Source organism: Mesocricetus auratus, unplaced genomic scaffold, assembly GCF_017639785.1.
Source record: "Mesocricetus auratus isolate SY011 unplaced genomic scaffold, BCM_Maur_2.0 Super-Scaffold_100009, whole genome shotgun sequence".
Classification (NCBI taxonomy): Eukaryota; Metazoa; Chordata; class Mammalia; order Rodentia; family Cricetidae; genus Mesocricetus; species Mesocricetus auratus.
In genome coordinates, this window is record NW_024429193.1 from 31,480,739 (window position 1) to 31,505,890 (window position 25,152).

General features: G+C 37.9%; 1 protein-coding gene across 24 annotated transcripts in view; it reads right to left on the minus strand.

The window, feature by feature from the left end:
* Camk2d (calcium/calmodulin dependent protein kinase II delta) overlaps window positions 1–25,152 on the minus strand; it is a 249,204-nt gene that overhangs the window by 56,097 nt on the left and 167,955 nt on the right. For 16 of the 24 annotated variants that reach the window (XM_040751902.1, XM_040751900.1, XM_040751895.1 and 13 more), the window contains 4 exons: window positions 21,152–21,217; window positions 17,868–17,940; window positions 8,877–8,979; window positions 6,620–6,703 (listed from right to left, as the gene is read on the minus strand). In XM_040751902.1, coding sequence (XP_040607836.1) covers window positions 6,620–6,632 — 13 coding nt within the window. In that variant the 5' untranslated portion in view covers window positions 6,633–6,703; window positions 8,877–8,979; window positions 17,868–17,940; window positions 21,152–21,217. Of the gene's footprint in view, window positions 1–6,619; window positions 6,704–8,876; window positions 8,980–16,899; window positions 16,973–17,867; window positions 17,941–21,151; window positions 21,218–25,152 lie in introns of all 24 variants that reach the window. The other 8 variants (XM_040751896.1, XM_040751880.1, XM_040751899.1 and 5 more) reach the window with 1 other exon arrangement.

Genomic DNA, 25,152 nt, shown 5'->3' on the forward strand with positions numbered 1-25,152 from the left:
AACCTACATACCAACAGAGAATGACAAGGCTAGCGATAAAAAGTTAATAACAAACATGTGAAACAAGAAAGTGATAGGGAAAATGTGAAGAAGGTTATATTAGCCATTACTATGAAATTTTTAATAAGTTGCATACTTACAAATGGATTCCTTTTCCACACAGATACAGTAACAAACTTTCAGATTTGAAACAAAACAATCTCAGATGAAGGAATAACTGGGGTAAGACAAAGTAACCTTAGCCATCTGTTCATGGTGTTACTCTCTCCTCTATTGTATCTACATGTTCCTAAAATCAACAGCAGAAGAATTGTTTTCAACACAATTGGTTTCATATAACATAGGCAAATGATACTGCCTAGTTTTCTTTGGCTTGTGTATTAATTTGTGTTTGGAAGATATGAAAGATGTTTGATTCATTAGAGTTTTGGGAAGCACTGATTACTGATTAGGCAGAAAGACTACATTATCAAGAACATTCAAAATTTATTTTAATGAAAGCTAATGTTAGAAAAAACAATTAAGCCTATAATCACACAAATGATCAAACATTGTAAAGACTGCTCTCATGGAGGAGAAATGATGGAAAACTGAAAAGCTGGGGAAAGTTAAGAGAGAAATCATCTAAGACATCTACTTCACCTTGCTAAGTGGAGCCCACTAAACTGTGCACCTACAGGAGGATCTGGAAAAGCAAAATTAATCAGAGGGATAAGCATGGTTCACCCACATCATCTAATGCTCTTACCAAAAAAAATCAACATATAGTCCAGGGAAGGAAATTGGCTAAACAGGAATGATGAGTTGGATATGAACTAGAAAAACCAAAACTAGCAGGATAAAAGTAATTTCTCAGAGGACAGAACTATCTACATGGAATAGAGTTGGCAAAGATAAATAATAAATGCCCGTATTTGCACAAATAGAAGGTCCAGGTATCTGGCCAAGATGACTGAGAAGCACATACAATGGACTGAATGCCCAGTCCCCCTGAAAAGTTTGTATGTTGAGACCCTAACCCCTCTGTGATGCTTTGTGGAAGTGGGCGTAGCTAGCCCATGAGGGTTGAGACCTCAGGAAAAGAATCAGTGCCCTTTAGAGGCCAAAGCAACAGCTGAAGAATAACAGCAAGAAGTTGGCAATGTGTAAATTCAAATAGTCCATACTCGAAGCCCATGCTTCCTTCCTCATCTTATTCTCCTAGCCTCCAAAACTAATAGAGCTACATCTGTGCCATTTCCTCACTGCTCTGTGCTGGTTTCTTACAGCAGCCTGGGTACCAGCTGTCAGCAGTCTCTGCTGTGTTGTGTACAAATCCTAAAATCTCCTGCCTTAGGGAAACTCTGCCTGGCTCAGGCGTGATTTTCATAGGAATCATGTGGAAACCTTGGAGAATGCAAGACCCTGAGATTAACCTGACAGACTTTTCCTGTCACAGTTTTCTTTTTGAAGGAAACCATTTTATTTATAAACAGAACACTACGTTGTACATGAACTAGACGCACAGTTTTCAAGGGTGCAGTTCAGTGGTGTCAAGCAGAAGAGCAGCTCTCCAAAAGGCTTGTGTCCTGCAACATGGAAAACTTTCTCCTTTCAGGCTTTGTGAATTAGACTGTTTCAGATACTTTACCTGAACAGAGTGACGTTCTTTTATTTTACTAATGTAATGTGTTTGGTGTTCATCTATCTGGTAGCATCTGTGAGAACATCTTTCTTTTTAAGGCTACGTAATACACTGTTGTGTATGACCTTGTGCTTAATTGGTAGACTTATCAATAGCTATCTTCACCCTCTTGTGAAGTTATAATACTGCTGTGAAAACAGGAAGACACCACTTCAAGACTCTGTTTTCAAGCCTTTTGAATATACAAGATCCAAGAGTAGGACTGTAGGATCACACAGCCTCAGAGAGTTTTATCTAATAATTTTGGGGCATGTCCCAGAGAACTGAGGTGTTGATAACACTTCAGGCCATACTGAAGTATAATGTGTGGCTCATGGTTTGAAAGCCACCAACTTTGGGAAATTATACATAATCAAAAGAGATTTAAGAAAACATTGTGTGTTCTGAGCAGGAGCGCACTGGTAAAGAGTGTATTTGAGGGCATGGTCCTCTGGGTGGTGTCTGCAGAAGATGGTGATAAACAGTGAGGCAGCCAACCTCTCAAGTGGTGTCCCAGTGTCATGCAGCTACAGATCTGACAATAACAGTACTGTCACTGGGTTGGGATTGCAGAGTAACAAGATGCCCAGTGTTAACTTACTTTAGCTGAAGCATGACAAGGCTATGTCCCTGGGGTTATGTGGCTACAGACACTCACTTCACTATGCAAGAAAAGAAGAAACATATACCACAATAGTCCAAAGGTGTGGTCAAAGTCATGGTACATTCTGTCACGGTCAGTGATATACTGTTACTCATGACTATTCAGAGTGACATCTAATAAGACAGATAAAGTTGTAAGAAGCATAAATATATTCTGGGAGGCAAGCTTGTGTTTATTGCCTTGTCCCTCTTCTCCCTCTGCTTTATTTTAAAGGAATTTTTCTAGAAGGAGCTCTATTAAAAGCCAGCAGTCCGGTGATATCTATAAACATTTACTCATCCCAGTAGGGAATTATGGAAGCCACTTTATATGCAAGAAAACCATTAAAACCAATTTACTATTTGTAATGGCAGAACACAGAGTTATGCTCTGGCTTCCATTGTGAATATTATTTGCATCTCACCAATGTAATGGTTGCTTTCAAAGACCAAGTATCAGTCAGACCATTGTGAACTCTGAGTTCATAATAGCAAGGTAATGGTGGTGTTTGAGAATTCCCAAGTGCAGATAAGTGCATGTTTCTAATACTGTACAGCCTCCCGTTAGTCCTTATGCCCACGCTGTGCTGTGTCTCAACCACTGGTGTGACAAAGACCCTGTTACAGCAAATGGTTATAACTTAGTTCACATAAAAGAATAGCATAGTCTCTGGAAGTGCTCTTTTTTGTTGTTTTTTAAATTGGCTAGCACTATTCTTACCACACAATACAGTATCTATTTCTGAAGGGAATGAATTGGCAAGAGAGAGTTGATGAATGAAAAGTTTACCATCAAGGTAAGCCATAAATTTAATATGACTTCATGTCACCTGAGTGAGAAGGCATAGTAAAATGGTGAAGCAGTGAGTTGAAACCAATACCAATGACCCAGAAATAATAAAATAATAATAATACTTAGGCTATACACAGTGGCGGGCATTTCCCTAAATATGTGCGATGAAAGTATCCAACTGAATCTGTAGACTAATTACTAGACTGAAAGGTGTCAGTGGTCTCTGAAAGAAAATAGGGTCTGACTACAGATCCATGCTTGAGCTAGAACATTTCTTCTTGTGAAGGGATCCTACAACACCAGGTGAAGAAAACAAAGGATGACACATAGCAGAGCAGAAGGGGACTCTGGGCAAAGAAATTAGACATTGAGACCTGTGAGATGGCAAAGAGAGAAGAGAGAGAAAAAGAAGGGGAAGAGCGCAGAGACACAGAGAGACATACAGAGAGAATTTGATATCCAGAAAATCATGAGGGAATTATAATACTCAAGAGGTTGTCGTAATTGTTTGTAGTGTTGAATTACCTATTAAAGTTTGTTTCTGAAATAAGGCTACATCAGTTATCCAGAAAGTTCATTCCAAAACCAAAACCAAAAAATCAGCCTTACAACTTTATATTAACAACCTTAATAGTAACTAACACACATTAAGTGCATCTTCTCATATCTTCTCGGTAGTGCTATGAGTCAAGCCCTATGTTATCTCTATTTTTAAGAGGAGGCCGAGACAGAATGCAAACAACTTATACTATTTTACAGCAAGCAAACTGAAGAGTTGGACATGGTCTTTTAACTGTGGCACATGCTACCAAATAGACAGGAAGGAAGGAGAAAAAAGGGAGAGATTAGAGGAAAGCAGGATGGAAGAATTGCATGGGTTAGGCAAGTCAGAGATGAGTGTCTACTGAAACAGTCAAGAAAAATAAAATAATAAAATAAAAGCTTGCTACACCTGTGTCAACCACGGGCAGTACCCTCTTCTCCTCCTCTAGGCACATGAGGTAACTGAAAGCAGGATATAAACCTGCATTTCTTGCCTTATATTTTATCTGTGTCTGTGCTTTGGGTCACATTCCCATTTAGTTTCTCATAGGCATGTTAAGCATTCAGTGAGTATCTATTTAAAACCCAGAACACTCAACTCAGAAAGTTCCTCATCAAGGCCAAAGACACATGAACAAGAGCCGCTGTCTTAAATCTCCAGATACCTTGGTTTCAGTTACAGCAAACAGGACAGATCATCCCTAAAGGGAGGAAATTATCTATGATGGCCAGACTATCCTGGAACAGTGCATGAGCACCAGCTTTTCCTTCTAACTAAAGAGTTCTTCAACTACTGCTGAACCAGAACTGAGACAGTGAACAAGACATACTTTGACCAAGGGATCATAATCATGCCTATGTCTTGCTTCCTGCTATGGTTCTTCTGCTACTTAAACTGAAGTTCAGGCCAACACCCCAAACAGACCTGAGGTCATGGACCCTATTTATTCACATTTGTCAGTGTGGTCACATTGATTAAATCTGCTTTCTCTGTTTTTCTATCTAGTACTTTTCCTTACTAGCATTTAGAGTGGGTAGCAAAGTCTGCCCTTTTAGGACTCCCAGAACACGGACACTGGCCCTAATACTGTAGTAATTCTCCTCTTCTTCCGGACCAGTAACTGACCACACAGTCCTTATGGAGTTTAAGATCAGAACATAACATTCCATCTCCACAACCCTGTACTTCACAAAAATATGACTCTATTATATTTTAAAATATTTCAAGAATATGAGTATACTCCAAAGATGTGTCATTGTCAGTCAGCCTGAATCATGGTCCAATCTCCTGCTTCTCATCAGCAGAAACAGATCTGGGCTGGGAGCTAATTTAGTATAAGGGAAATATTTGAGCCATCGACCTCATTAGAATTCAGACTTGGACAAGAACAGTTTGCACCAGCTCTCACTCACAGGCACTTTGGAGTTCACCTAAGAAAATATCCTTGGGAAGGCAGGGGGAAGAGAGTGCTTGGATTATATCTAAGACCATACTCAGCCTTTGATTAAGTGTCACTTCTAAATCTCAAGGATGATGATACCTATTTGTATTTTACACTGCTTTATCCACCATAAATCATGTTCCCTTAATATGTTCCTTGTCTGAGCCTCCCACAACTCTGTGAGGGTATAATACTCTTATTTTACAGGAAAAAGGAAAAAACCCTCAGATATTAGAGCTAGTATAAACCAAAGACCAGAAGCCAGGCGTGACAAAAATATATCCCCTTCTTGTAACTGCCTTTTTGGATATGGAAGAAACCCAGAACATACAGGATTCCATCAGTTTGTATTCAACATAAGTTGTTGTGAGGGATGTAAAGCTTACATCTCTCATGGGATAGTTTATCATTCTGATGTAGACATTTCCTTTAAACTAGAACTGAACTTAAGAAGTATTTTCCAGAACCTGTAGATCAATATTTTAAATTTATTTTTAAATTTAAATTAGAAACAAGGTTGCATCACATGTCTATTTCTAAACAATGTCTTCTAGGTTTGCCGCCAAATCCCGCACTGAAACATGCCTGCGGCCTACCATGACCAAACTTTAGCAGTTCACACCTATTTTTTGACAGGAGGAAAGAGACTGTGAAACAAATAACACGAGGACGTGTTGAGTTTAGTAGAAAACATTTCAGAGTGACTGGAAGCTTCCTCCTTATTTCAGTCTTCCATCTATTTGAAGAACATATCCACACGCAGAAATTTTATTACAAGAAACAATGCTGCCGTTCTTCCCAATGTGTGGCTGGTTCTACCCAGGATTTTTTTAAAATTAGGGTTGGCAGATTAGGGCTAGGATCAGATATCACCCACTCATTATTTTCAAGATTTACTCTCATTCTTGTAATTCTTGCCTAGCATCCTAGGCAGATAGTTTCTGTTAGATGGACTGGTTGGCTCAGAAGAATAAGTGTGTAACATTACAAAGCTCTCCACATCTTTGTTCCCAGAGTTGCAAAATAAAGGACTGGTGTCACCAGATAAGTGTTAGTCTGTGCACTCCAGACCTAACTAAAAACATGGAGGTTTATTCTTCACCCACCTCTCCATGAGTCTTTCAGTAGACTAAACTTTGAGAAGTTCTGAGTTCAAGTCTAACAACACTGCTTGCTACAGTGTATTTATGCCTTCCCCTAACTTACATATTGGACTTCTCAGTGCTAATGTGATGAAATTAGTACTGAAGAGTTTGGTTGATATAATCCTCGTGACTCAGATTAATGTTCTTATGAGAAACTCTTTTACTATGTGTGGCCTTAAAAAGAAGATGAGTGTCTGTGAATCCATAAGTATACCCTCATTAGACAGCAAATCTATAGTTACCATGACCATAGACTGTCCAGTTTCTGGAATCATTACAAATACTTTTTACTTGTTTAAACCATTCAGTCTCTGGAGTTTTATTATTGCATCCCAAATTGACCAAGACACTGGTATATTACAAAATTTGCCTTGAAAATGTAATTTCTTACCACATGCCCACATATCCACTGGTTTTCCATAAGGATCTTTACGCAGGACTTCTGGAGAAAGATAACCAGGTGTGCCGGCAAAGCCTAGGGATAATAGATGCTCATGAGTCAGGGTTTGGCAAGAAAACATCAGTAGTAAATGGTCAACTAAGAAAAAATGCTTTAGGGAGCTTCTTTAACTGAAGATAAATTCTGTCTGTACTATCTTGTAGATTGTTTGGAAACACTGAACACCCCTCCCCCACACACACACCCACACTGGAGGTGTGGAGGTCAATCTACTATGATATTCTGATGCTACCTTTGTTTAGATGTTTTAGCAACACCTATAGGGAAGTTCAAACTAAAGCTATAAAGAAATAATGAGAAAACTGAAGGCAGACTAGTTATTTGCAAAAGATGATACCTAAATGCCTCTGACAGTCACCTATAAAAGTGGGAGGAGGTGTGGGAACACCTATGTACTAAGGACAAATCAAAAGCAAACTTTCAGAAAATATTTTTAAAACAGATATCCTTTGGGTACAGGGCCAGAGGGTGGATAGGACAACCAGTAACTGAAATACTCATTCTGAGAAGAAATATATCCAGAAAAATATCAGTTCAATGTGTACTAATAAATAACCAGGGTGTATTCGTAACTGGCAACTAAAGGGAGACTCGGGAACACTCAGATTAATCATTCTGAATGCTGACCAAAGAGACCTTCAACTTCAGAAGGCATACTGAAGGGGGATAATGGCAAAGAAAGCTTTGTGTTAAATAGAGCAGTGTAGAATTTGATAAGGAATGCGTAAGTAAGGATAAAATCTGTAACTAGACTCCAGTGGAAAATATTTTCTACTCCTGAAAATGATTTTTCAAGCAAACAATATTTAAATAACAAAGGTAACCATTTTCATCTGAAAGTGTTCTTTTAAAAGTCAAAAAATGGAAAATGGAAAGTTTCTTTAAAAGAACACACAATCAGAAGTTCCTCCAACTGTAAACTAGTGCCAAGTCACAGTCTTTGTTTACCAGGAGGCAATGTATCCAAGAAATGATTTATTCCTTATTTATGCAATGAACTTATACTTACTACATTAAAAAAGTACAAGCAAGAATATATATATGGGTGAGTTACTTCTCTAGCAAAAGTAGATTAAATATAAGTCAAAGGATCTTTTTGCATAAACTTCATTTTATTACTTCTTTCTTCTGCTTGGAAGAAAGTGGTGGCCCATGAGAAAGGACTCTGAGGTAGGCCCCTTCTGCACGGCCTAAGTTTTACAGGGCACATTACTAATCTGCTGAGGTTCCACTGCCTGTAGATCCAGGATTACCCGAGGACATAATGTGGTGCCATTGAAAGCAGCAGTGGGTACAGTTGTTGGAAGGGGTTTCACAGTGCTGCGGGTATACTGTCCTTACCCTTTGCACTCTCGCCACCCCTCTCCCAACCCTTCATGAATGATACACAGAGCATCCAATGAGAAACTCATCTGAAGTCTGATGAAGAGCAGTGTCCTGTGTGTGAGCTTTCAGATCCCTCTCAGACATCCAGACTGGTGTCATTTTGAGCACATGACCTGACTAGCCTCTTCAAGTTCTCTTGGAAACGAACTGTTCATACTTTTGTTGTTGCTGTTTTTGTTTTTGTTTTTTCAAGACAGGATTTCTCTGTATTACTTTGGAGTCTGTCCTGAAACCTGCTCTGTAGACCAGGCTGGCTTCAAACTCCCAGAGATCCACTTGCCTTTGCCTTCTGAGTGATGGGATTACCCACCTTGTTCTCTGACACAGGGTCTCTTAACGGTCTGGAGCTTGCCAAGTAGACTAGGCTGGTCAGCTAGTAAACACAGGGTCCTGCTGTCTGTCTCTTTCTCCCTAGTGTGAGGGTTATACATGAGCTACCTACCATCTCTAAATTAAATTTTAAAAATACTATTTATTACTGCTGTGAAGAGAGGGTGCATGCACCCATAGCATGGGTATGGAGGCTACAATGTATATTGAAACCCTCCTATTAATTTTTACAACAAAATCCATTTTACCAAGAACTTTTTCAAAGGTATTAATGAGCTTGTTTTCTCAATATTTTCTCTTAAGTTATATTCTGATTATAGACAATTTAACATTAGGTTCAATGTCTTACAATTAGTGTAGATGCTGCTAGGTGGCCGTGGCTCCAATCCTGTGGCTAGAATGTGGTGTTAGGAATCAGGAGTTCCAGGCAGGGAGAGCAGCATAGTGACATGAAGGAAAGTAGCCTACTCACCAAACCATGCTTGCTGGTCTCCTTGAACTTCTATGGCTAAGCCAAAGTCTGCCAGTTTCACAGCTGCTCCTTTGGATTTGCTAGCTAAAAGCAAATTCTCAGGCTTTATTTAGAGAGACAGAGAGACAAAGAGAGACAAAGAGAGACAAGCAGAAAGAGAGAGAGAGAGAGAGAGAGAGAGACTACAATGAGATTCTATTTTAAGTGACTACTTAAAATGACCAACATTTGTACAAGATTAAACAGGGAGTGGGGGCTGGGAAACAAACTCATGCATTGTTGTCTCTCATGGAGAGTTCCATTCCTAAATCCCAGGGAAAGTATGGTTAGAAAACTACAGAGAACAACCATGGGTGCAGGCTTCAGACAGATGCATTGGGTACTGCAGAGGCAATGTGGAGGGATGCAGTTAGTAGAGCTGCTTGCTTTACCTGCTCACATGCCTCCAAGGACCACTCAAGGTACATACTTGCCTACTGACACAGACTTAGAAGCCTAACAGAGCACAGACATTTTCAGCTGGAGGAAACCTGGCAAAATGATAACCAGAGTTGGACCAACCTACAGACATTTGGCAAATGAAATTGCAAATTAAATCCCAGTTGATTTGTAAGAGTTTGGTAGTGATTTTGATTCCTCAATGTTTCCAAACAGTTTCTGCACAAATTTTAGAGACTTTTTCTGAATTATGTATTAAAATGGCTGTCTTTAAGGATCTGTTTATTCTTAAAGGCAGAAAGAATATACTGTTTGCCAAATGTTATAGTTAGCTTTAAACAAAAATTTATGAGCCACTTTTTTACTGTGCAATTTACATTCCTTTAAAGTGTGAATAAAATGTTACACAGATACTTATTCTCCCACCTAAAACACTTTGAGAAACACATTTTTCTTTGGTATTGATCCTTCTACAAGGACTGACGAATCAGACTTGGAATGAGGCTGCGTCTACACCATTGTTTCCCAACCATACTAGAATTTTGAAAATAAGCACTGAGACAGAGCCTTCAATTTCCCTGGATGTCCTCATGGATTCTAAGAAACAGAGTGGGGATATGGTTAGTGGAAGAGTGTTGAGTGAACCCTAGCCCACCCAGACATCTGGATAAGGAACCATGAATTTGGAGCCTATGTCTCCACTATTACAGTTGGGAAACAATGACCTTTCCAAGTACCAAAACTGTTCCCTGAAATTATGAAAATATTATCAGCCAAACAATTTTGTTTACATGTTGACAGACAAAAAAAATCAGTTTTCATGAATTTAATTCCTTTCTTTTTGCCGAATTCGTGGGTTGTTTTGGACTTGGGTAAACACAGCCTAAACCAGTATTTATTAATCAAGGCGGCCATGCAAGACAGCAAAACCCATAAGCAGAACTTAGAAGAGGTTAGGTTAAGTCTATAAGAAGTTAGAGGACGAGCAAGCAAGTTTTAGTTAAATACCAGAATTCTTCAGGCCATTGCTGCTCACTGCCATCAGAGTCACTACAATTGGGACCACTGGAAATGTGAAGGGACCATGGTAGATTTTCAGGGCTGAAGTATGGTTTTGAACTATCTCAACATCAAAGACATAATCTAATTTGGAGTTTGAGATGAACATGTTTCAAGAATATGAAAGCACTTAGGCTGATGTAACAGTCACTATGACATAATGTTTGTATAGGAACCCTGGATATTTATCAGTGTGCTAATGGATTTAATCAGGCTTAGTTATTCACTTTTGACATTTTTATTTCATAACTAAAATTTATGGTCAACTAACTACCTTTCAATTTTCTAATTTAATCATCACAATTTTCTGTTTTATTTATGTAATAAGTAACTTGGACCAAGCACACTGAACTATAGGCAGCAGTTGATTCTCCTTTGGAACTTTCACATTCCAAAGTACTGAGATTTCAGAAATGCCTGCTATTATAAATCCAACCTAATTTGCCAACCACAGATTCACTCAAGGAAAGAGTTCCAATCACTTAAGAAATCAAGGTCATTTTAGGACCTTTAATTCTAATGGTAGAGAGGTTCCTTGAGCAAATGCCAATGTCATTAGTGAATAAACTCTTAAAATTTAATGTCCTTTACTCTTACTACTACACCAAAAAGCTTCTGGGCAGGGCTCTATGCACAATGCCCAGAAAAATAAAGTATCTGACTGGGACAATAGTCATAGATAGAGATCACCTAGAAGGCCTCACTCTAGGGCCCGTGAGTAATCCAAGAAAACAGGAATCCATTTGTATGTGAGTTTCACCTGACACCCAAGAAGACTGTTCAGCAGCAGCTATGTACAGGAGAAGGCAGGCCTATTTGCAAGGGATAAGATACATTTTAAAATTAAGAGCACTGACTTGGCTTTGCATCCATGCATATCATTTAGGAAAACCTAACATAGAGAATATAGAATGGAAGCTGAAATGTTAGAACAATTTTTTTATTTTATTAAGGGAATCTGCTTTTTACTATTTCACTCAAAGATTGCTTTCAGTGGTTAACTTTAATAAAAGCCTTAGTGTGCTATACATATTTTACTTCCTTGGAGTTTCTTTCTACTTTATAGAAAGGGCAGTTAGAATAATTTTTCTGATTCTAATGAAAAGTTTCTAATGAAACTTTTAGTGAAAACTGGTACATTTTGGGTTTTCTTGAATCACTCCTAAGATTTAACTTGAAGCTATATTGTAATATAAAAGTCCATTGCTGAGTAGTTCAAACCCTGAATGTTTAAGAAAGAAATGTATCTGTTACCAGGTTACCAGGTTACATAAAGACAGAGCAATGAGAAAGTCAGTGAGCAGTGCATGGCTGCCTCCTTAGGAAGGATTTCCACCACGCGCCAGTTGCTACTAGCCCATTGTTTTGACTTCCGAGGGTGAATGTGACAGGCAGAATCAGAAGCAGAGACCTTCCAACACACCTGCACATGGACACTGACTCTGTAAAATGAGGGAAGTGAGCATGACGATTTAGGAGAAAATGTGAATTCAAGATTCATGTCCTGACTCTCACTCCGATGCTGCAGAATTGGTCAACCCATGGAACCCTGTCATTGACTGATCACTTACTTCATCTCTCAAATAGTACTATGGGGCTACTGAATTACATCTCATGACAATATCTACTGGATGTGCATTATAAGAACACCATCCTTTGTAGGGACAATACATTCCACTATGACTAGTCATTTCAAAGCACAGAAACATTTTTCAATCTGCAATGCATGTCTAAAACTGAAGAAATGTTCATATGAATCTCTACATTAGCCTATATACTATACTACAGATCATGTTGCAATGATCTCTAAACTCTCAGAATGTGATCACTTTGTAGGTTGGTTTTTAAATAGAGTCTCTTGACATTCTTACACATAGGTTCCTTCCCCACCCCATTGCTTCCTAATGGTGCAGGATTTTCCACGACATCTGGTCTCAGTGTCAACAACCATTTATAGCATATCAGCTGCAATGAGCAGCAACTGTGTACAAGTTTTGTTCTGTGTTTCCATATGGATATGAAAGCAACAGCTTTCAGGAGGATGTAAAGACTTCTTAAAATTATTCAAATATCTGAAAGTATTTAAGCAGGCTATGCAACCACCTTTAGAACCAGTGGAGACATGGAAGAAAAAGTAAATCTCAGGAACCTCAGTTTATAAAAGTAGAAATGTTCAAAAAGAAGAGTCAAGGACTCTGATGCTATATTTTTTTAATTGCCTCACCTTTTGGTGCACAAAAGTGTGTGTGTGTGTGTGTGTGTGTGTGTGTGTGTGTGTGTGTGTGGTGTATATGTGTGCGTGCGCCTGTGTACATAGAAGCCAATATGGAGTGTTTTGTTCTATCATGCCCAACTTTACTTTTGGAGACAGAGTCTTTTATTGAACACAGAGCTTAGTGAGTGACTAGGTTGACTAGCCAGTGAGCCCCTTGGATCCCCCTTTCTATACCCTCCAGAGGTGGAACTACAGAAGTGTAGTACCAGGCTTTTATATAGGTGTTAGGGATCCAAACTCAGTTCCTCAATCTTAGGCAGCAAGCACTACAGAGACATCTGTTCAGCTGCATAAATTTTTTCTTATAGATTTGGTACTTGTGGTAGTTTGAATGACAATGGCTTCCATAGGCTCACAGATTTGAAGGTTAGTCACAAGGGAGTGGTACTATTTGAACACATTAGGAGGTGTGACCTTGTTGGCAGAATGTGTCTCTGGAGTTGGGCTCTGAGGTCTCAAAAAGCCATTCCAAGCCCAGACTCTCTCTCTTATTGTTACCTATTGAATTGGATGTAGAGCTCTCAGCTACTTCTCTGGCACCATGTCTGCCTGCCTGCAACCATGATGATAATGAACCTAGCCTGAACTGTAAGCAAGCCCCAATTAAATGTTTTCTTTTTGTAAGATTTGCTATAGTCATAGTGTCACTTCACAGCAATAGAACACTAATTGATGATATACAAAATTGTTCATTCATAAGGTATGTCTATTTGGTAAGTATTTTAACACATTTTGAAGTAATAAAAAGTAATTGCCACCTATATCTAAATAAAAAAGGGAAAACTTAAGAAACATAAGGCTTGATCTTGAGTCTTTAATTAGCACTGTGTTTATTAAGCAGTTAATCTGGAAAAGGCAATGATCACATAAACATTAGTCACAGGGTTTTTCTGGCAAACCTGTGATCATTGCCTATATGGTAAGACTCAATCATTAGGAACAGATATGTCAGATAAGTGATCTACTTTTAACATTTTTATTTTTTATTATAAAAATAACAAATGATTTTACTGTGAAGTATTGATTGTCAAATTCCCCTAGATATTATTTGTAATGAATTTTAAAGGTCTTTTAAAATGCCTTTCCTTTTTTAAAAATCTCAACAATCTAGCTGGAAGCTAGCTATTCTCTGCTTTGGTACATTCCCAGTCACCCTTTCTTTTGACAGAGAAGGTGTGAGCAGAGTTCCCAGAAATCAAATGAATGGAATTTTGCACCAGCTGAAAAACTTGAATGGCATCTACACTTGTTCCATCTGTGCACTGGTTCAGATAGTTTTAGCATTCATTTATGTTTTTTACAAGAGTGAATTCCTGATTTCACGTATGAAGATCAGGGGACTTTCTGGATGATGTATGCACTTGAGTTTACAATCAGGAAATCATACTTCTGGTATTTGTGCACAGGCAGGCAGATGCACTGGATCCCCTCTGCATCCCATCCCTGTCTCTTCATTTACTTCTCTACTCTGAGCAAACCTTGCTGAATTGACTGAAAGAGGCAGAGTGGACCTGACGTGATTGCACCCTACAGGAACTTCTTCTCTATGGCCTCACAAACCCAAGACACCCAGTAATTGACAGAAGGACAGCTTGATGTGTTTGATTTTCACTCAACATTCCTTCTCAGATGCCTAGACAAATGCAATGCAGAAATGATTGCCCTTCACTCTTTTATCTAAAGACAGATCTGAGAAAAGCAGGATTTTTCTTACTATTCAAGATTTAGAATTTGTAATATGTTGTATCTACTACCACAGCTAACAAAGACTTCACAATACTTCTGCTCTACTACAATCAATCATTTCTATGAGGTAGCCATAACCATCTCCAGAATTAAAGTATCTACCTATTTATCGTCTGTCCCTATATGATGATTCTTCTACTACATGCTACTAAAATTGAGGGCAAGCCAAGAGCAGCATCCTCTGATGAGGGATACCCAGGACTTTTTTTGTGGCTAATAACTTCAATTGTGCCATAAAGCTTCCTACTTATCGAACAGCAGTATAATCTAATCATTACTGTTAGAACCTCTAATCCTATCTAGATATGAATCAATGGTCCCACTACTGGAGACATTAAACCCTATTGTTCACATGTCCACTGATAACAGCCCTGTGGGGACTCATCTCCTCCCTCAATCTTTGAGCCATCTCCTGTTTCTTCTCCCAATTTGCCTGGTTCTGGATGACAATAATTTTGTTTCTTATAGATTCCAGACACTGGCAGGTAATCAAGTATTCAAAATAGTGAGTGACATTGTTATCCTATTATTTGTATAAGCTATTATGATTGTTCTTACATTATAAGTGTATGCTTTATATACATTTATTCTTTTGTTTTTATTTTATCTGTTCCTGAATTGGAGAAGTGTGTGGCAAGCCTTTACTAGGTTAAGGTCCTTTGCTAGGCACTGTGGTGGCACATGGGTGTTGGTTTAGGAGTATCTTAAAATGTACAGCAGACACAAGTATCTTTCATAATGATAATAAACACAGCATTGCCTAAGTTTTGCTCTAAGTGATGTAGCTGAACAGAGTCACAGGCATTCAGCATCTGAATTCTATGTGAACTAGCATACAAATCAGGATAAAGAAATAAAGGCAGAAGGTATAGGAGCCATGAGGGAAACTTGGTTTAAAGCTTGGTGATGGAAGACTTTATATTCCACTACCTTTCTGTTCCCATCTGTCATCATTCTAGTGTCACTTGTTATATTCCCGGGAAACAGAGAAACCTAAAATAGCAATAAAATAAAGCCGTAGGGTTAGGGATGGGTAAACAGTATGCTTCATGGTATACTTTCAATTCTTTGTTGGCAATGCCAGCATTTCCAGGCTTTACTGCAGAGGCCATGTAGTGGTCAGTGGAAGGACCTGGACATTCTCATAACATACTTCTGGGACTTTAAGAAACTGTGACTGTATAGTTTCACTTAATACCCACTATTATTAGTATGTGGAGGTATGATTTGTACCCAAACATTGACTTTGTTTTCTGGACTCTTTTCCAATTTCAGTTGATTCTGAGAATTTTAACCATGAAAAGCAAAGCTATGGCTGAGGGACTTTTCTTTGGAAGAGTTGGAATAGGTTATTGCATATTTTCTAACACTTACTACGTGTGTGTAGTAGGATCAAAACAAAACAACATGCTCCTTTGAAAAGTTCTATATTGGGCAACTATGTCAAAAATTCTTTAGTGGCCAAGGGAGCAGTCAGAATCCCTTTGTGTTATCTGTCAGGACCCTGGGCACTTTTAATCTTTCCACTGGGTTTACGTGGATATGCACACTATTTGTGCTGTTTCATCAGATACTCTGAGACCCACATGGAACATTGTACTATGTTTGTGTGACCAAATGTGTATCCTAAAGTCAAACATAAAACATAGGCATTCCTTCCACTCCATTGTATGGTATGTTTTGTGGGTTTAGGATATGGATTTGCTGTTATGTGTCCAGACTCAGCCAAGGCCTTCAAAAACTGGAACTTGAATTAAAGATGGCAGTGGGCCTGGGGCATTGACTGTGAAGAAAACAGTTTTCTGACATAAGATCTAAACTCTAAATCCCCTAAACTCTCTCATGCCAAATAATCTAAATTTCCTTGTTTGGACTGGTAACAGGAACTGAACTAACATCTATTAGTGGGCCCCCGTAGAAAAATATAAGCATATTTTTCATATACTTGATCTGATATTAACTTTTTCTATCTGTATTTTTAGAAGATTTTAGTATCTTGGCCCCTAGGAATACAAATAAAAACCAAGAAGCCTACAGTCCTAGAATTCCAAAATTTAGTGGTAGGGGAAAGAGTTCAGAGTTCAAAATGGCACTCATTCACTGGAGATAAGCCTATGTTTATAATTATGAAAATTACTGACATGATATTAGATATAGAGTATAAATGAAAAATATCATGTTTGATCAATGTCTATGGAACTAGTTTGTAGCAAAGAGACCAATCATACATCTTGAAGTCTTCTATGTCCATTCCTTGGAGTACAGAAAGAAAGCAAGTTATTTATTGTTAATGTTAGGAAACCATCTATCTGATTTATCTGTCTCAAGTATATGTTGGAAGACAAAACAAGAGGCTGTGGGAGGGGGAGCACTTGGATACATGTGTTGGAATGAGTCCACAAGGCTGTACTGATTGAACTTTTGCCTTTCCTGGCATAGCTGAAGCTGAACAGTCATTTGGAACTGTGTGGCTCTTTCTTTATCTTCTCCAACAGCATTACTCACCTTCAGGTCCCGATGGACTACGCCCATCTGATGGCAGTGTAGCACAGCCTCCAGGATCTGCTGAATGCAATGACTGCATGCAAACACCAGGGGGCGTGTGTTAGTTCCAAGCTTACACTCACTGTCTGTATACCCTCAGAGAGACCGGGTTAAAGAGCAGAGCTAGTAGACAACTAGTGTTGAATTTATCTCCTTAGGCCACAGTAACACATTGCTCAAGGAGAGTGACTACTACCTCGGAACAATCAGGATATTGCCAGCTGTGAGCCAAGCTGTGTATTAACTTGTTTTAAAAAGATCCATTTGGACAATATCTCATTTTGTTCTGGAACTCATTTCCTGGTTATAAATTCTTCCAGGAAGTGAACTGGAACACAAATATAATCTCCCCATTCTTTCCCATTTTTACAGTATCGTTCTGAAAGTTGCCCTGCTAGTGTACAAGGCACAGTTAGGTTTAAATGAGGATAAGAAGGAATTTTCGACAGCACAGACTTCTTGTGCTATATAGTCTAGCTGGCAACTGTTACCCTTGTCTAGGGTTCGCCAGGCTCAAGTGACCAATGTGTAGCCAGTTGTCCTGCTCCAGCAACCCGTGGTCTCAGAACAGAAGTGGTGTTAAATCTACAGGCAGACATACATCACAGGCTGAGTTCATTCCAGGCCAATGCTGGACAGTTCAGGAAAGCCTGCCCTCAAACCAACTCTTGGTAATTTATTGCTTGGAAACGTAGCAGGTTGTATGGTGCTGTTCTTTCCTTCCTGCTATGATGTATATTTAGCCTGTAGACGAGCAAACTGAAGAGCCATCATGCGTTGTCGTTCCATTGTTCATTTCAAGAAAAAGCTGGGAAAGGCATTTTAAACACCATTTTCAATGCCCCACCCACCTCTGCCCTTTCCCCAGGGGGGAAAAAACAAAATCAAAGAAACTTCTTTATTCAGATTCATGGACTCCATATACTGACCTTCAGGTCCCTGTGAACTATGCCATTTAGGTGACAATGATTTACACTCTCTAGAATCTGTTGTATACAATGACTGCAAAGATACAAGGGCAGAATGGGAAGGGAAAACATTTTAAAGGCACATAATCACATTGGATACAAAATAAAAAGAAGGTATGAACGAAACAAAACAAACGCACACAATTATATTATTCACAATTTTCTTAGCTTTACACTGGGATTAAATAATGCTGGATAAAGCTAAATCTACTTTTTACTAAAATGACATCCAACACAGAATTTGTGACATAGTCAGACAAAACAATTTAAGATGTGTTGTTGGTCTACAGATTAAGTCATCTGTTATAGAAGTCGGAATCTCCACATTCAGGAAGAAAATTTGCTGTTTAATTCCCAAAATATCCTTGGAAGATTATCTAGAGACATAAAATTTCCACGTGTTTGTCATACACAATCTAAACTGTTTAAGATCTGAGGTCACAATTAAACATGTTGAAACAAGAGGGTAAACACAGATGAAATGGGAGGTAGAAGAGAGACTTAAAAAAAAAGAGAGAAAGGAACACATGATCCAGTGACTTAGAAGGGGTGCCTCCTGTAGAGTACAGAAAGAAGAAAATGAATGCAAGCTCCAAGAGGACAGGGGGATTCCTTGACCTATGACATAAAATAAGCCCTTTTCACAGTAAGAAAACTCGGGGGGAAGGGCTAAGGAGCTTGCAAATATGCTTAAGGTGCCCTGGGGACCGGTAATTGTTAAGCCTATTTCCATACCCTTTAGAGAAAGAAGTTTTACTTGTAGCCATGTTAAAATGCAATATCAATGCTATCCTTATTAGAAACTTACTGATACCAAATCAACTGCTAATTAAATGGGGGAGAAGATTTTTTATACTGGCAGCTGCAAGACCCCAATAAGCTGCCACTTGACACACAATAACACAGAACACACCATACTGACAAGTCTTGTACACATTCATTGTGCAGTTCAAACTCAAGAGCAAACAAAAGGGGATTTGCTGAATCAGGGGAAAAGTGCACAACCTGATGAAAACATCTTAAATTACTTTGTATGTAACATGATGATACGCTATATGAAATTACTAAATGAAAAAAAGCAATCACTGTCTAACTTTTAACAGTATGTATATCAAAATACCCATGATAATTGTCATTCTTTGGTACCAGATATATTGATATGACCACTAAAACAGACTCAAAGTGGATGTGACAACTACATAGCTCACTTGATTTTTATTCATAATTGTTTAACTCTGGTTCCTTTATCATAATGTGAACTCCACACAGTCTTTTTGGAACATTTCTGTTTTATCTAGCCATAAAAATAACTTACTTGGCTGATGGCCAAAATTAAGAAACAACGATTCATAGTAAATCAATTTTACTATCCTTTATCAGTGAGGATGGGTTCCATACCTAAGCTCTTGAGGGCTAATGAGAAAACAAAGCTTGAAAACGTGAGAACACAGCCTCTTAAAGCTTCTATTTGGGAAAAGAATTATTCTTGATTTATTGGGGAATCTCTATCCTAGAAACTATTCTATAATTGATTCTGCAAGTAATATAGGCATATACACGATGAGGCCCCACTCCTGAGTTTTGTCCTGTTGTCTATTACTGCTTGCCAAAAGTTAAAATAGTCTCTACCTTGCTTTAACCACACGTTTTCAGACAGAACATGTTACCATATCTTAGAAAGACAAAGTAGATAAAAGTTCCTCTAAAAGTCTTTTTACTTTTTAGATTTATTTATTTTATATATATGAGCGCTTGTCTGAATATGCACATGTGTGCTTGGTGCCCACAGAGGTCAGAAAAATGGATAGTTGTGGGTTCTGGGAGCCAAACCTGGGACCTCTGCAGGAGCACCAAGCGCTCTTAACTGTTAAACCATCTCTTCAGCTCCAAACTCCCTTTCTTAATTGGTTGCTTAATTAAAGTTGTTGGTTCTTCTTGGCAAATGGGCAAATAGCTATTCTAGAACTGCTTTAGGTCCCTTTTCTGGGGACAAATGAAAGGATTTGAGCACATTGGCCAACTAAGGATTTATTCACTGTACCACAGATCAAACAGAATTTTCTACTTGACTTTAACAGCAAAACATACACTACAAATTAAAGCATAATCATGTATACTCAGATATATAGAATATCATAAACATTAGTATTAAGTCAAGAAATTGTAGCAGCATAAAATCAAGAAGAATTAGGAATTGAAAGTTGAGCTTTTGGAAAAGCAATTTATTTATTTCTGTTTTTATTTTAAGGCAGCGTTTCAACTATGTAGTGTATACTGGCCTGGGACTCTTGACCTGGCCTCTATCTGTAAAGCGTTAAGGTTGCAGGCAGCTACCACAATTAGGTGAAAGGTGAGCTTTTATGCATCATGTGCTCCTCTGGAGGTAGGAGGAGCCTCAACATTAGCGGAGTGCTACTGAGAGTCCCTATTACTGCTACAGTTTTGGGAAACCTGGAGAACAGTAGAGGTGGAGCAGATGGCCAAAGATTTAACTTTCATAGCGTCAGTTACGCTATGATGATGAGTTAGTCGTTCTTCATCACGGTTTTCAACATAAGCAAAAATTACAGAATGCAGAAGGAAAGTAAAAACCACCAAGTCTAAATAGGTCTAGGTAAGCAGGTTAATGCAAATTTACTTCAAAAAGGTTTTTTGAGTAGCTTAGGCAACTCTGAATTGGTAAAATGCTGGTCTTTTAGTATATTTCCATGAAAATTTTGCTAATCAATAAAATTAAGAAGTTACACATGAACACTCAGAAACAGAAAAATAAGTATTTTTCACACCAGCATTCCAGAGACTTCAGTGAACTATCCAAAGTGTTACACACTAATAGAAACAATATAAAAGGCACTGAGATCTTCCATGGTCAGTTTGTCTTTGCTGACTGGAAGTGTGTAGTAGTGAGGAACTTCCTGTGGTGACAGGAACTCTTTGTCCTGCTGGTACTTAACAGCCACTGTGGCTAACTAAGCCTTCACTACATGGAAGCTCAAGTGAAAATTGATTAAAAATAGATTTAAAACATACCTATAGCTTTTTCCTTTTCCTAAAAGTCATCATGAAAACCTTTAGAGGAGAGAAATTTCCCTGATGAAGGACCCATCATAAAGAGTATCCACAGTGGTAATAAGAAATTATCATAATGGCTGGGTCACAATATAGTTAAATCATACATGGATATATAGAACAAGTGTCAGTAATGGAATGATGCGTTTTTATCTTGTTCAGGGCAAGCCACTTACCTGGCATCAGCTTCACTATAATATTCTCTCGCCACTATGTCTTCAAACAGTTCACCTCCAGTAACTCTGTGGAAACAAAAGAAACACATTTTTTAAAAATGAAGAAGAGAATTAGGCATTAGTAAGTTTATTATGCTCATACAGAAATCTTTTTCTAGTATTATTTTTCTTTTTTTTCTTGTCTTATTTTCCAATAATAAGTTAAAAAAAGTTATTTTAAAACATTATGGCATTTAGTTTCCTAGCACTCACATTTGTGTTAGCAATAGATCCAGAGGTCACTTATTTTCTGTGTGTAGTAACTATATACCGCAAAACATCTACATAAAATGGTTTCTAAGAAAGTCTTTATTTTAGTTTTATAAATATTGATTGAGGTCTGACAAAAATATATACATATCATAGCAACAGGTTAAAAAATCTGAAGAATATAATTATGTATCTCTTTAGTTTTTCTGTGTGGATCATTAGCATGTATTTTTTCCTTTGGAAAGATACACAAAGAAATATTTTTCTAATAAGTGTAGCATCATGCAACATTGATAAATAAATCATACTTACCCTATGTTAAATCAAAAGCATTTCTTAGTATTGGAAATACTTTTCCCTATTTAATGCAAAAATATTATTACATGTGTGTATGTGTGCACATATGTTATTTTCATGTTGTTGATTAATTCTAGAAGAAAAATTCTGATCAGGAAATATTCCAAATCAACAAGCAGCCATTTATATTGTGGGGAGAAGACAAAGCAAGCTGCCTTCCAAAATAGTTTACTCCCAAATTGGGATGATATCCACAGGTTAAATCATTCTTAATATTTGTTAAAATAAATAAGAATATCTAGTAAGAAAATGTTATCTCATCAGTATGAATTCCTTTACTATTGGTGAGGTGGGTCTTCTGATAGTATTTATGCATGACTCCTTCCTCCATTATGCTGTGTCTTGGTTTTAAGAAAAAGTTTGTGCTTTGGGGTACCTTGCCATAACTAATATTTGTTGAACTAGTATCTTTTTGCAGTGTGTCACAAGGTATAAAAAACCTTAGACTAGCTTGTAAAGCTTCACAATTGAGGCAGTCAGGTGTATTCTTGATAAAATAGAAGCCAGTGACTACAGAGCACCCAGCACAGAGTAGACCACATACTAGACAACCCAGCTCTCAGCACTGCCCAGCACACCCTTTCCAGTAAAGACGCCGTCAATCATAGGACCAAAACCTTTGGAAAGGTATCAACTGTTGGCATAAAGTCTTGTTTGTGAATGATCTTAGACCCTAATAATACACTTCCTTTTGTTCTTCCATTGCCTGCTTGGCTTCTCAAGTTTTGGGACATCATGGAAGAACTGTATCCTCTGGATAACAGCCCTCATACTGTAAAGACTGAGCAGTAAGTCTGTATGTGTGTCTGAACACTTGTGTAACTTCCTCTCCTCTCCACTGCATTCTGAAGTCTTCAAGGTCCTGCAGTGTGAATGCCACTTTTTTCTAATCACTGTTTTCACATAAAAGCACACTGAAAATGATTATGTTAATTTCTATGTTGGCTTTTTTCTCATTGAAACCACTGTACATGTAATCTAATTCATTGACATACTTATTTTTCCGTCTGCTAGAATCTATAATAATGCAATTATAATGCATCCTACATAAAACTAATACAAAATTATCTGACAGAAAAGTACTTCTTGAAAATCTTTTACTATTATAAGTAATACTTTTGTGTATCTTCTTCCTGAATCATGATCAAGAGTGATATAAATACACTTTTATATATTTTTTCTGACTGTGCTTACAACTTGATTGTTAAAGTGCTCAAAAAATACTCCTTAGAAAAATCTAGGATCTGATAGTATAGCTCAGTGGTAAGACATGTCCTCAACATGTGTGCAGCCCTGGGTTCAAAAAGAAAAAGATAAAAGACAAAAGCACAAACAAATTATGAAACTCGTTTATGTTAATAAAATCTAGCCAATAATTTTTACATTAGTACCCCTCCAGCATTAACACAAATACCTGCTTAATTAATAACTATTTGAACAATCATCCAATCAACTAATTGAGTTAGCAGATACACTATCTGTGCCATTTACTCTAAGTCAATCCTTTACATGAGTTTAGGAAATGGGGTGTGACATCATCATAAAGGTTGGCTACTTACTGCAATGGGTTTTATTTATTGAGGGGTCTGTACTTGAAGGGGAATAGTAAAGAGTGAGAGGAGCTTACACTCTGGTAATCTTTGATTTTTGGGTGAACAGTAACAGTTTTAATCATTTATAGTTTGTTTATTTAAAAAAAAAGCAGAGCCAGGTGTTGGTGGCACACGCTTTTAATCCCAGCACTCGGGAGGCAGAGGCAGGCGGAGTTCTGTGAGTTTGAGACCAGCCTGGTCTACCGGAGCTAGTTCCAGGACAGCCTGCAAAGCCATAGAGAAACCCTGTTTCGAAAAACCAAAAAAACAAAAAACCCAAAAAAACAAAAAAACAAAAACATAAAAAAAAACAAAACTGAGGAGTGCTTTGATGGGCATTGGGATACAAACTCAGCACCCTGCATATTCTATGTGTGCATTTCACTATTACTCCATCCTTTGCCAGATGGTGAGCTTTTAATGCTGAGGTTAGATTACAGAGTTCACTGTCTCTGACAGTGTTCTTTCTCATCTTTCCTCACTCATTCTTTGTACTACTTAAAATATTTTCCTGTGAATGAAACCATAAGTAGCATATATCACAAATGTCTACAAAAGAAAAAAAGAGAAAGCTATAGTAAAATGTACTGTCCTAAAGAGAAACTGTAGTCATTCTCACATTATTGTTTAATGGAGCACAAAATTAAGACATTGCAGTTTTGAAAAATCTTAGGGAGACATGTAAATTTTCATAATGCCACAGATTAAATCAGTTCCATGAACAAACTGTTAGATTAATTAACCAATTAGACATTTGTGAATAAAATTGTGCCAGAGTTCTGCTACAATCTGAAACATATCAATTATAGGTTTGAAGCATTAATTACTATCTATAAATCTCAAAAATATTAAGACTTAGAGTGACAGAGGATAATTTACTACTCAAAACTAGGAGGCTCTGTGTATAAAAAGATAAATATTTGCTACTTGTATTATTTATAGTGATTTTGATCCATGTTGGATTACTCTTCAGAATTAATTTTTCTTTTGTTTCTAGTCTTTATACTGTCCTAGAAATGATCAAGAGTAATTTCATCTTGGATAAAATATTTATAAAATTTCATGAATAACATAGCTCTGACAATGAGGTTAGGAAGCTCAAGCAGTTCGAGATGGAGTTCCACAAGATAAAGTAATGCCACAGTGACCCAAGGAGCAGACTTGGAGATCAGAACCTGTTCCCAGTGCGGCAGAGGGAAAGCCAGGGGTCTTGGAAAATGGGAAGCAATATCAAGACCCAGCTATGTACGCACAGGGAAGAGACATTCTGTTAAAAAGGGACAGAATCCTCAGCAAGCATAAGAAGTTAAGTCATGCTAAGTGCAAAGCTGAAGGGTAGCCCCTCGAGTTCCCACCAACAAACATGAGTCCTCGCAACTGATAGATTGATAATTACCTCAAATCCACAAACTTGGTTTTTGTTTACTGGTTTGTTTTCCCTCCCTTTGCACTTCAGTGTCTGGTGTTCAAGTTAAGAGCAAAGATGAAGGGTGAACCCTTTGAGTTCTGGCCAACAAACCTGAAATTCAAGGCTACAAACATGGGGTCCACTCAATTGATAGACAAATCATTAACACAAATCCACAAATTCAGTTTTCATTTTCCAGTTTGCTTTTCTTTCCTTTGCACTTCAGTTCTGATGTTGTTCTATCTAAGTGTCTACAGCAGAATTGTGAGGATGGCAACTATGACTGTAACACATTTATCTGTCTGTATGGCACTCAGCGTACTGCCTTCCACACTGTTGAACAGTAAAAGTGGATATTCACTGGTACTTCCATATGTGCAATGCATCAAATATCT